Genomic DNA, 12,156 nt, shown 5'->3' on the forward strand with positions numbered 1-12,156 from the left:
AAGTATAAAATTATTTGTTTATAGTTAACTTCAACTCATCATTTTGACTTTCTACTTCTTTTTGGCAGATGAATACAGGGCCAAAGTAGGGGAGGAGTTAGAATCTGTGAACTGGAATGAAATGGATCTAGACAGCTTGTGGAATGCATATAGGGACTGCTTAGTTAGGAATGCTAACGTGGTGTGTGGTGTGGCAAGAGTAACAACAATGAAGAAAGGTACAGCATGGTGGGATTAAGAGGTTAAGAGAGCAGTGGAGGAAATGAGGAAAAAATGGTTAGAGCGGATACAGGACAGGGGTACAGTTGAAATATGAACTGAATATACTGAGAGCAAGAAGCATATAAAGAGACAAGTGACAAGGAAAAAGAAGAAGGTAAAGGACAATCTAGGAAGAAAAATAAATGCACTCTGAAAATAGGAAGTTATTCTGGAAAGAGATGCATTAATGTAGAAATGACAGTGGAAAGAAATACGAAAGTGTGAAGGATGTATGTGGTAGATTATTGACCCATGGGGATGAAGTAAGGACCAGATGGACAGATTATTCTGAAAGTCTGATGAATGGGAATGGAGAAAGCAAAGTGACTTAACGTGATTGGGTTTGGGGATGCATGGAGAAGGATTGCAGTGTCGGGAAACGAGTCACTCACAGAGGTGAACAACGCTCTGATGCATCTGAAAAATGGGAAAGCAGCTGGGGTTGATGAGGTGTATGCTGAGATGATTAAGTGTAATGGAGAGAGCAGAATGAAGTGCTTCTTAGAGATATGTACGAAGGAATGGATGAGTGAAACTGTGCCAGTAGAGTGGAAAAAGGTAGTGATTGTACCCCAGTACAAAAATAAAGGTGAGCGAAGTGAGTGCAAGAATTATCGTGGCATAAGTTTATCGAGTGTTGCAGGGAAGGTATGTGAATGAATTATTACAGAGAAAGTAAGGGAGATATCAGAAGTCCTAGTGATTGATGAACAGGGTGGCAGATGATGTGCGGATCAAACATTTGCAGTGAGACAGATAGTGGAGAAGGTGTAAGCAGGACTATAAAGTGTAACTATCAATGCGGGCATGCAACAAGGTTGTGTGATGTCCCCATGGTGTTCAATATGTATATGGATGGGGTGATGAGAGAAGTAAAAACATGAGTAATGGAGAGAGGGATGGCATTGGTAATGAATGGTGATGGATGGAACATCTCAAATTTGTTGTACAGTATGTTGATGATGCAGTGCTACTTGCAAATTCCAGACAAGAGCTTGGTATACTAGTGAAGAGTTTTGTAGATGTCTGTGAGTGTCATGCCTTAAGTGTAAATGTAAATGAGTAAAGTGATAGTTACAGAGAGATAAGGTGGCTCCCAGTGTGATGTTACAGAGAATAGAGAGAGACTGGAATTGGTGAGAGAGTTCAAATACCTGGGTACATGGATACAAGAGGGGAAAATGTACAAAAGAAGTGGAAAGTAGAGTGACACAAGGCAGGAATGTAGTTGGTGCTATGAAGGCCTTGATAAGAAACAGAGGCTTGAGTGTTGCTACTGTGGGAGGCTTACATGAAGGAGTGTTAATGCCAACTTTAACATATGGATATGAGACTATGGTGTGTCATGAAAGTGAAGTCAAGAGTGAGAGTAGTTGAGAGGGAACTGCTGAGGAGTGCATATGGAGCAGAAAGTGGATTGGATACGGAATAATGTGAGCTGTGAAAGATGTGGAGTAAGGAAGTCTGTGGACACCAGAATCAATTCTTGGGTGTACTGTGATGGTATGGTCAAGTGGAGAGAACAGATGACAACAGTGGTGAAAAAGGTATATCAGGGCGAATTTGAAGGAGGAAGGAGGCAAGGTAGACCGAGAAGAAGGTGGAGGGATGGGGTGGATAAGTGCGTGAGAAAGAGAGGTCCACAAGGTGATGAGGCTAATAGACAGACAAGAGATTGAGCTGACTGGATTAATTTTGTGAAATGCACATGACCAGGGATTAGGCACCCCCTTTCAATGTAACAGTGTTCGGATTAGCTCTATTAGATAGGTATATGCAAAGCTACAGTATGTGATGAAAGTTGTTTGGCCTATCAGATGTAGCCAGGACTTCAAGGGCTTGAATGACAAGTGAATGGAAGCAAGGCCCATTGAACTGGACAAACTTTGGCTGTCTAGACATTTCTACTCCTTAACTTGCCCTAGGGTGGGAAAGGTCTGGATGGTGACGATGACTACGACGACGATGATGATGATGATAATTTTGTCTTTTTCTTTTTTGAACATACTACGATAAAGTACAACAATTCAGCTTTAGAAAGACACCAAAATCAGCATCCTATCATGAAAAGTAAACCTATACGGACCAATCAAAGAAAAATATTGCTACAAGTAATGCGGTCAGTGTGAAAGCAGGTGACTCTGAGACAGACATAATTTGATAGGGGCTGAAACCTCATAAGGTTAACAGGAAACCCTGGGGGGAAAAAAAAAAAAAAAAAAAAAAAAAAAACTGTTTTGGATGAAGATATAGCAATGAATGGTGACGTACTGTATCTCAAATATAATCTATGCAGATGATGTGTTCTAACCCACTATAATCCTACCCAACCCAATCTGATCATACCTTCAGCAATGAGTTGGTTGAGTTCCTTTCCCTCCAGCTCAGACACAACCTTCTTAGCTAGAGCCGCATCACAGTCCACACCCACACTGCCAAGCACTTTCTCAATGTCCTTGGCTGAGGGGGTTGAGCCACTCAGGGCCGCCAGGCAGTAAGCAGCAACGTAACGCATACTGCAAAGGAGAGAAATGGCATTAAAATTGTGAATCAATAAACAAATAAATTAAATTTTACCCTCTTTAGAGTGTACAGATCTCAGACTATGTTACTGCAGAACATGCACTGGTGGGAGACGGATCTACGCCAGTAAGTGTTATATGCTTACCATTAGGATTTGAACTGTGATGCAGGAGCCACAGCCCTTTTCAACCCAGAAAATCTACCCCCAGGTGTCAAGTGGAATTTACATACCTTATTTAACTTGTATTACTTGGTCCATTTCTGATGCAATCTGCGAATGCTTGAGCGTACAGCATGCATCACTATCTTCATGACAACAGATTTGATGGATTATGGTGATTATGCCTTTCACTCTCATGGACACACCTTCTGCTCACGTCACTCAGCAAACAGGACCTGAGCAGAAGGTATGTCCTGTAGAATGGAAACTGCAAATTAAGTTCCAGACATCAGATGGCAGGAATGGTATTTCAAAGAAACAAAGAAATCATGCAGGGATGAAGCAGGATAAAACTTGATCTATATCCATCAACAGCTTGTTGAATGAAAGTATTGTGTCTCTCTATAGCCAGAGGCCTTAATCCAGAGGGGATGGCAATAAAAAAAAACTGCCTCAATGTTCCTCTGTCCTATGCAATCAGGGTACTCTCCCTCCATCTCACACAACCTTCAAGGCCCTATCGCATGGGCAACCCATTCATGAAACAGATGCCAGTGGTACCACAGAATGGTAGCTCAGGCCAGTGTTGCCTATCACAAGATGTTCCGAGTACCTAGTCACCTAGTTCTTCTTGTTCATTATCAAAATCAGCCTGGTTTTTCTCAGCTGGCCATAGCTAAGGTCAATAGACCTTATCCGCTGCAGATAATGCACACTAGACAGCCACAAGCAGGATATGAACACCACAAGTTCACAACAGATGGTGCATCTCTTACTACCAACAGAACTGTCTGACCTATCATAGATGTGAACCATATGAGTATTATTGCAATGGGTACTGTAGGCATTATTCTGCATGAAAAGGAACCCACTGCTTTCCCCATTGCCTTCATGTGGGAACTTCCCTTTTAAAGAAACAAAAGCACCAAATGACATTCCATTATCTGTACTGTATAAAATATTTGAAATGTTTGGAGAAAAAAAAAAATAATAATACACGGTAGCAAATGATGCATGCCATAACCAGGATAAAACCTATAGAGATGAGGAACAAGGAGACTATGGAGTCTGGGGCAGCAAAGGTGAACCTGGACAGTCATGAATGGGCCTGTTGGTGAAACAAACTTGAGTGATCACAACACTCCCACGGTAGCAAAATTGGACTGCTAATGATGCTTGTTGCGTACATGTCCCCTTCACTCAAATACTTCTCCATTCCATTCCTCTTCTTCATTGGTCGTCCTCTCTTACTCTCTCACTCACACACACTCTCATAGACACTCTCACCATTCATTTCGCATGACCAAACTATCTCAGGGTACAGGACAGGGTTGGAAAAAAAAAAAAAAAAAAAAAAAAAAAAAAAAAAAAGTTTTTTGGGTTTATTGTTTTTTTCTTATTTCTCATATTTATAGATAAATCAGTTAAACTAAGCAATTAAAAAGTAATTTAGAGTGAAACAGAAGGTTTTGTGTTATCTGAAGAACAGACACTTAAGACATGTATTTTTGTTACAAGGTGGTCCAGCTGGACAAAGCCTCTGTGAACTTGTACTGTACTGGAAATGGATGGGTGAGGTAGGCTTGACTACTCCTGACTCAGTATTCAGTGTCTCGATCTCAGTTTCTCCTTTGTAGTGAGAGGACAACAGCAACAAAATGCCTGCTAGTAGAATCAGAAAAAAAGGCAACAGAATGGGATGAAGTTGATATTTTAGAAAATGATAAACAGAAAGCAACCTGAAAATACTGCAACCAAAATAAGTGCTAAAATTGAAAGACTGAAACTCACATCCAAAAATGCCCCAAGAGGAAAGTTCATTACACTGGTCTGCATTTCAAAACTTTCCTTCAAAGGTTAGAGGTTTTTCAGCTGATTTAAGATCAGTTTCGCATGCCGAATTCAGAAATGTAATCCATTTCCTTCAATCAGGTCAGGTTATTTAGATATGCTAGATTTGAAAAAACTGCATGTATGGCTCAAATAGTGTTACTGAACTGGTGTGCATGAATTATGTTTTCGTCCTAAATTGTCACAGGTGCCTTTAAAAGACCTTCTTTTCTTCATTTCGGATCTGGATTGTCACTTCAATGAATCGAAAGTACAAGAACCACCCTGACAGGTTCTGCTATATCTGTGGAAATGTGATCCTTTCAGACCGTCAAGCGAGAATTACAGATTTTGTGAAGAAGTCATATCACGGTTACTTCAGAGTCAAACTAGGCGACCAAGATAAGCCATTCACCCCTCATATCTGTTGCAAAACATGTGTTCAAAACCTACAGGATTGGAGGAACAAAACAAAGAACAGTATGCCGTTAGGTGTTCCGATGGTGTGCCGGGAAGGTAAAGATCACACCACAGACTGTCATTTTTGTATGACGAATCTACAGGGCATCAGTCGCAAGAACAAACATCATGTTCAGTATCCTGAAATTCCATCAGCCATCAAGCCAGTCCCCCATGGCCCAGATGTTCCTGTTCTTGAACCTGACGTTAACATGGGATCGTCATAGAGTCTGGAGATGCGACCGATGCAGACGAGTCTGGTACATTTGAGCCAATGAGGGAGACTGACCGGTGCCCCTAAGCCAAGCTGAGCTCAAAGATTTGACGCAGGACTTAAACCTCTCCGAGGAGTCTGTTCAGCTGCTGGGTTCGCGCCTTTGTGAGAAACATCTGCTGGCACCAAAGACAATGTTCTTTTGGTAACGAAACCGAAAGAAAGAGTTCCAAAAATACTTTTCGTTTGATGAGGCATCTTCTCTCGTTTACAGCAACAACATCGCCTACCTGACTGAAGTGATGGGTTTGAAGTATGATGCTACAGAGTGGAGGCTTTTCATCACTTTGTCGAGTAGGAATCTCAAGGCGGTTCTCCTGAACAATGGCAACAAGTTCGCTTCGATCCCTGTTGCACACTCAGTTGAAATGGGGAAAACCCACAACAGTATGGAAAGTCTGCTGTCGGCTGTCAACTACAAGGACCATGGTTGGTTGATCTGCGGAGCTCTCCAGGTAGTTGGTCACATCCTAGGACTTCAAGGTGGGTACACAAAGTATGCATGCTTCATGAGCCTGTGGGACAGCCAGACAGACGACCAGCATTATTTCCAATGAGAGTGGCCATCTAGACATGGACTACAACCCGGCTCACACAGTGTTCTGTCCCACCCTCTAGTCGAACCACACAAGATTCTACTCCCACCACTGCACATAAAAATGGGTCTCATGAAGAATTTCGTGATGGCACTGGACCAAGAAGGTGGAAGATTCATTTTTCTGTGACAGAAGTTTCCATGCGTAAGCAGAGAGAAACTGAAAGTGGTGATATTCGATGGCCCTCAGATAAGAAAGCTCACCAAGGACACTCTCTGTGATGAATCATTGAATTTCTCTGAACTCTCTGCTTGGCTGGCTCTTAAGTCGATCACTGCGAACTTCCTGGGCAACCACCATAGTCCAGAGTATGAGAAAGCTGTTGATAAGCTGATGAAGAGTTTTCGTCGACTAGATGCACGCATGTCGGTGAAAATCCACTTCCTCAGATCTCATCTGGACTCTTTTCCAGAGAATTGTGGAGACTTCAGTGAAGAGCAGGGGGAGCGTTTTCACACAGACATCCGAGTGATGGAGGAACTCTATCAAGGACAGGGGGAAGTCAACTTTCTGGCCAACTACTGCTGGTGCCTAAAGAGGGATGTGGTGTCTGCCCAGCAAAAGCGGAAGTCCCTGGAGAGGCCATTCAAACCTGATTAGCCTAGTATATCATGCTGTACCCTTCTTGCGATCTATAAGAACTGCCTGTAAAGCCTGTACATATATAGCAATTGAGCTATGCTACTAGAAGAATCACTCACGTACCAATACGACGGGAAGTTATCATTTCTAGAAGGTATTTTATTTCCAAAATTTGACCTGACTGAGAAGAAATAATACGATTTTCGGAATCAGCGTAAGAAACTGACCCAAGAACAGCAAATATATCCTTAACCTTTATAATCACACAGACCAGTGTTATAGGGAAAAGGCAAGTGAGTTACTGAGTAAGGCAATTTGAAAGACTAAATAAGTAATTGTAAACCGACATTTTTGTATGGGCAAATATGAATTGGAGCAGATTGGAGACGTGGAAGGTGTGTGTAAGATATTTACAGAAGAAATATGTGCAGCATGTGATGTGGTGTGTGGAAGAAAGAGAAGACGGAGGGGGGTGCAAGGAACAGCGTGGTGGACTGAAGACGTGAGACAGGCTGTGGCACAAAAGAAGAAAGCATACAATGAATCGATGAGAAATAGGGGCGTGGAAGAAGTTGAGAGGCGGAAGAGAGAGTTATATGTAGAAAGAAAGAGAGAGGAGAAAAGATTAGTAAGAGAGAGTAAGAAGAGAGTGGATGAGGAATTTGGAAGGAATTTGAGTGTAAAGTGGAGGGACTGTAAGAAAATGTTCTGGGAAGGGGTGAAAAGAGTAAGACAGGGTGGAAGTGAAATTAGCAGGAGTTTGAAAGATAAAAATGTTAGATTACTAGTGGAGAAGGGAGAAAAAGTGAGCAGATGGAGAGAACACTTTAAGGAATTGTTGAACATAGAGGATGGAAGTAATGCGAGTATAAGTGGCTGGGGAATGGCTGGGAGAAGGAGGGAGGTGAGAAGACAGGAAGAAATCAGTAGGATAGAAATTGTGGAAGCAATGAAGAAAGTTAAATCGGGGAAAGCCCCAGGAATTGATGGAGTGTGTGGTGAAATGCTGAAGCATGGGGGAGAGATAGTAGTAGAATGGATGTGGAAGATGTGCAGATTGGCCTGGGAGGAAGGTAGAGTCCTGGAGGATTGGAAGTCAGGTATAATTATTCCCTTGTACAAAGGAAAAGGGGAAAAAGAAGTGTATGGTAATCATAGGGGTATTTGTCTTCTTAGTATAATAGGAAAAGTGTATGGTAGGATACTTATTGACAGAGTTAGAGAAAGAACAGAGAAATTAGTTGGAGAAGAACAGGGAGGCTTTAGGAAGGGAAGAGGTTGTGTAGATCAGATATTCATTCTTAGATCTTTAGTGGAAAAGTTTCTAGAGAAGGGAAAGAAGTTGTATGCGGCTTTCATGGATCTGGAGAAAGCATATGACAGGGTGGATAGACAAGGATTGTGGAAAATGTTAAGAATATACGGAGTAGATGGGAAGTTGTTGAATGCTGTGAAGAGTATGTATGATGGTGCGAAGGCTGCAGTGCGTGTGGATGGTGAACTAAGTGAATTTTTCTCTTTGAAAGTTGGGTTGAAACAGGGATGTGTCATGTCTCCATGGTTGTTCAATCTGTACATGGATGGGGTAATAAAAGAGGTACAAGGTAGGGTAGTGGATGTTGGAGTGGCCCTGGTGAGAGAGGATAGTGTTTGGAAACTCCCTGTACTGTTGTTTGCAGATGATACTGTGTTGTTGAGTGAAGACGAAGGGGAGCTGCAAGGCTTGGTGGATGAGTTTGGGAGAGTGTGTAAGAAATGGAATCTAAAGGTGAATGTAGGGAAGAGTAAAGTGATGGTCTTTGAGAGAGGTGAAATCAGTGAATGTACAGCGAGGTTGGATGGTGAGGAATTGGAAAATGTGAGTATGTTTAAGTACTTGGGTAGTGTGATGAATAAGGATGGAGGTTTGGAGGGTAAAGTGCTTGAAAGGGTACAGCAGGGAAGAAAGGTTGCTGGTTCTTTGAAAGCAGTGATAAGAAACAGGGAAGTGAGCATGGAAGTGAAAAAGTTACTACATGACAGTATTGTGATACCAACTCTAACGTATGGAAGTGAAGCTTGGACATTGTTGGAAGGACACAAGTCAAGAGTGAGAGCACTGGAAATGAGTTATTTAAGAGGAGCCTGTGGAGTCACATGGAGAGACAGGCTGACGAATGAGGATATAAAGGAGCGTTGTGGTGTGGATGTGGATGTGATAGGAAGCGTTATGAGGAACACACTGAGGTGGTTTGGCCATGTGGAGAGGATGGAGGGTGAAAGACTGACGAAGAGAGGGTATGTGAGTGAGGTGGAGGGGGGAAGAGGGAAGGGGAGGCCGAGGATGAGATGGAGGGATGGGGTGGAGAGGTTAATGAGAGAGGGGGGGGTGAGTTGGGAGCAGGGCGACTTGAAGGCAATTTGCTTGTGGCCACCCCAAACGGGATTGAGGCGTCTGGCAATAAAAAAAAAAAAAAATGGGGGGGGGGGGGTTAATGCCAATCCTGGTACAGGACCGTATCCTAAATGGCTTTGGGGATATTCATGGAATTATAATACATGTGAAAAATCCATTTGGTAATGCATTATTCTGATTCATTATCAAAAGAATTTTTCATTACCAAATTGGCCCACATTTGGTAATGAAAAATACCAAATGGCAACCCTGACAGGGGAGGGGTGAGGGAGGAGGAAGGAAGGGGTGAAGGGGCCATGGTGCAACAGCTGCTTGGCGCCGCGCGGCAATTTCAAATTACCAGAGGGTAAAAAAAAGTCGGATTTGTTTTCTAATTTTTTGCGATTTCTGGGCAATTTTGGGAATATAGGTCCCTGGACCAAAATGTCCGGTAAGTGGGGTGTCCGGATAGTATAGGGATTACTGTATATATCTATGTATATATATATATATATATATATATATATATATATATATATAAAGTATACATACACACACACACACTCGACCCTCCATTTCCCGGACTAAAAGGGGGAGGGGGGAAGACCAGTCCGGGAACCCTAAAAGTCCGGCAATTGCAAAAGCCCAGCCCCACACGCCATTCACCGTTCTATTGCCATACTTTGAATTCTCCAATATTGTCCAGCAATTACTTTGATATTCTGAAGCATTCTGGAATGTAGGCTACCTATACCAACATAACTAACACAGACAGTACGTAAAATAATAACACTGACACAATAACATAAATATAAATGCAATACATAATAACATAAATATAAATAATGCCACAAGTTGGAAGGAACCGGTGGGGTGAAGCAGGATGGTGGCCATGATGCTTTTCATGTACAAAAATATCTTTTCGTGTAATACAAATGGCCTTTATTGAGTCTAAACCTTGCTAAAATTATACTGTGTTGTGTAGCAGACTGCTTATACTTTTATATGAGGGAATAATGGCCGGACTTTTGTGAGAATCTCGGACTTGTACAGGCATATGTTGGGCATTTGATAATACTGCCCAGCCTCAGCACCATGTCCGTGAAATCCGAAATCCGGGAAATTGGGGTACGGGAAATGGAGGCTTGAGTGTACAGTATATATTATACACACACACACACACACACACACACACATATATATATATATCACAACACTAGCCATCAATTGGATTCATCTTGGGTAAAACAAACAAAACATGATAATCATTGTTTTTATTATTCAGGCTGTTATTGTTATTCAGACTTAGTTATTCTTTTCCACAAAAGATGGCAGAATATCCTAGGTTGGCACGCAGCTCAAGTGCAAGGGAATGTAGTGGGGAAAAAGTTCTTTGTTGGGTATGGACTGTAGCTGCCTGAATCGACATGAAGAGTAATTAGTAGGGTGACCACAGTCGCTTAACATGGCCATAAGGTTAAGCATTAGAAGCACATCATCAAATCAGTTCATCATCATCCTGATAGTCTGTTCTATTTTTCTGGTTATTTCTGGAGTGATAAATGCATGTTTCTTGTTAAATATTTTCCCCTGTTGTTTTAAGCTATGTTTTGCTGTAACAACTCTTGATTCTTCAGCGTAATGGCGGAAGTGTCTGCTGTTCGCAGATTGGTATCTCAGGTGCCTTTTAGTACTCCACCATCATTCACACTAAATTTACACAACTTACATGAAGGGAAGATGATCTCACCTAAACATATTCGGTAAATGGGAACGAAAGTGATGCACGGATTCAAGCTGTTGTCTTATAGGCCTATATTCTCAAGGATAATTATTTTAGTACCAGTACTAGATACATCTCAGGTTATTAACATTTGATATTTGATCACAATATACTGGAGAACAAACAAAATATACCTCCTTAGCAATATTACGGACAGCTGCCTGAATGCCCCTCATAACTTGTTTATAGCTGATCCCGCCGACCAGACATGATGCCAGCACTCCAAAACTAGCTCAAATGTATACAATTTAAAACCTAAATTAGCAGTGGATGCCAATCTGGAAGCGCTAAAACCTAACTGGGGGGCTCTGCCACCCAGACCCCCCAGTGATTATAACCCACCTAACCTAGTGACAACTAAAATGTGCACTACATAAAACTTGCACCAAAACAGTATCATCCGTTAAGAGCGTTCCTTAATCATGGTGCAATTATCACACGACTTTGTGATGGCACAGGTAGGTGCAATCATAAAGCAAATCTTTATAATACCATACAGGAGACATCCATTAAATTATAACACAGGTTAGTACAGTAATACTGCGCTCAACGAATAAATTAAACCACTTCCACTTCACATTCCGTAAAATATAAGATACGCGCAGTATTACGTACAATAATGGAACCCCCAATTTATGAACATTTTTATACACCATTTTTTAAAAAGCCCAGTATATACACTAATCTATAAAATATAACAAAGGATTCTGTCAACACTTCCTTCCAACAGGAAATCTGGAAATAGGGCATCACTGATGTACATATTTAATACTGGCCAAGGTAGAGCTGCAAAGAAAGTGGTTGAGGAGGCGAAGGCGAAGACAGGAGGAAGCAGCTCCTGTGAGAAGAGTGGAGAAATTGCAAGATAGTGAGAAGAGGACAGAGTATAAGAGCATAGTGGAAGAAAGACTGGGAAGGTATGAGCTAGAGCAGATGGAAGGGGTGGAAGACGTATGTAAGATATTCACGGAAGAGATAAGCGCAGCGTGTGAGGCGGTTTGTGGAGTGAGGAGGAGATGCAAGGGTGTGCAAGGAACAGCATGGTGGAATGATGAGGTGAAACGAGCTGTGGAACAAAAGAAGAAGGCATATGGTGAATGGTTGGCGAGTAGAGGTAGGGGAGAAGATGAGAGAGAGAAGAGAGAGGTATATGTGAGCAGGAGAAGGGAGGTTAAGAGACTGGTGAAGGAGAGTAAGAAGAAAGTGGATGAAGAGTTTGGGAGGAATCTGAGTGTGAAATGGAGGGAGAGTAAGAAATTGTTTTGGAAGGAGGTAAAGAAAGTAAGGCAGTGTGAAAGGGGAAATAGTAGGGAG

The 12,156-nt window shown here is 42.0% G+C and overlaps 1 protein-coding gene across 1 annotated transcript in view; it reads right to left on the reverse strand.

Annotated features, from left to right (window-relative positions):
* Window positions 1–12,156, reverse strand: part of RpLP2 (ribosomal protein LP2) — a 49,113-nt gene that overhangs the window by 31,197 nt on the left and 5,760 nt on the right. Inside the window, exon 2 of the mRNA XM_080268511.1 lies at window positions 2,608–2,777. Within this exon, the coding sequence (XP_080124637.1) occupies window positions 2,608–2,776 (169 nt within the window). The 5' untranslated portion in view covers window position 2,777. The remainder of the gene's footprint in view (window positions 1–2,607; window positions 2,778–12,156) is intronic.

Source organism: Coenobita brevimanus, chromosome 28 (assembly GCF_032717465.1).
Source record: "Coenobita brevimanus isolate Jiangsu-jjx chromosome 28, ASM3271746v2, whole genome shotgun sequence".
Lineage (NCBI taxonomy): Eukaryota > Metazoa > Arthropoda > Malacostraca > Decapoda > Coenobitidae > Coenobita > Coenobita brevimanus.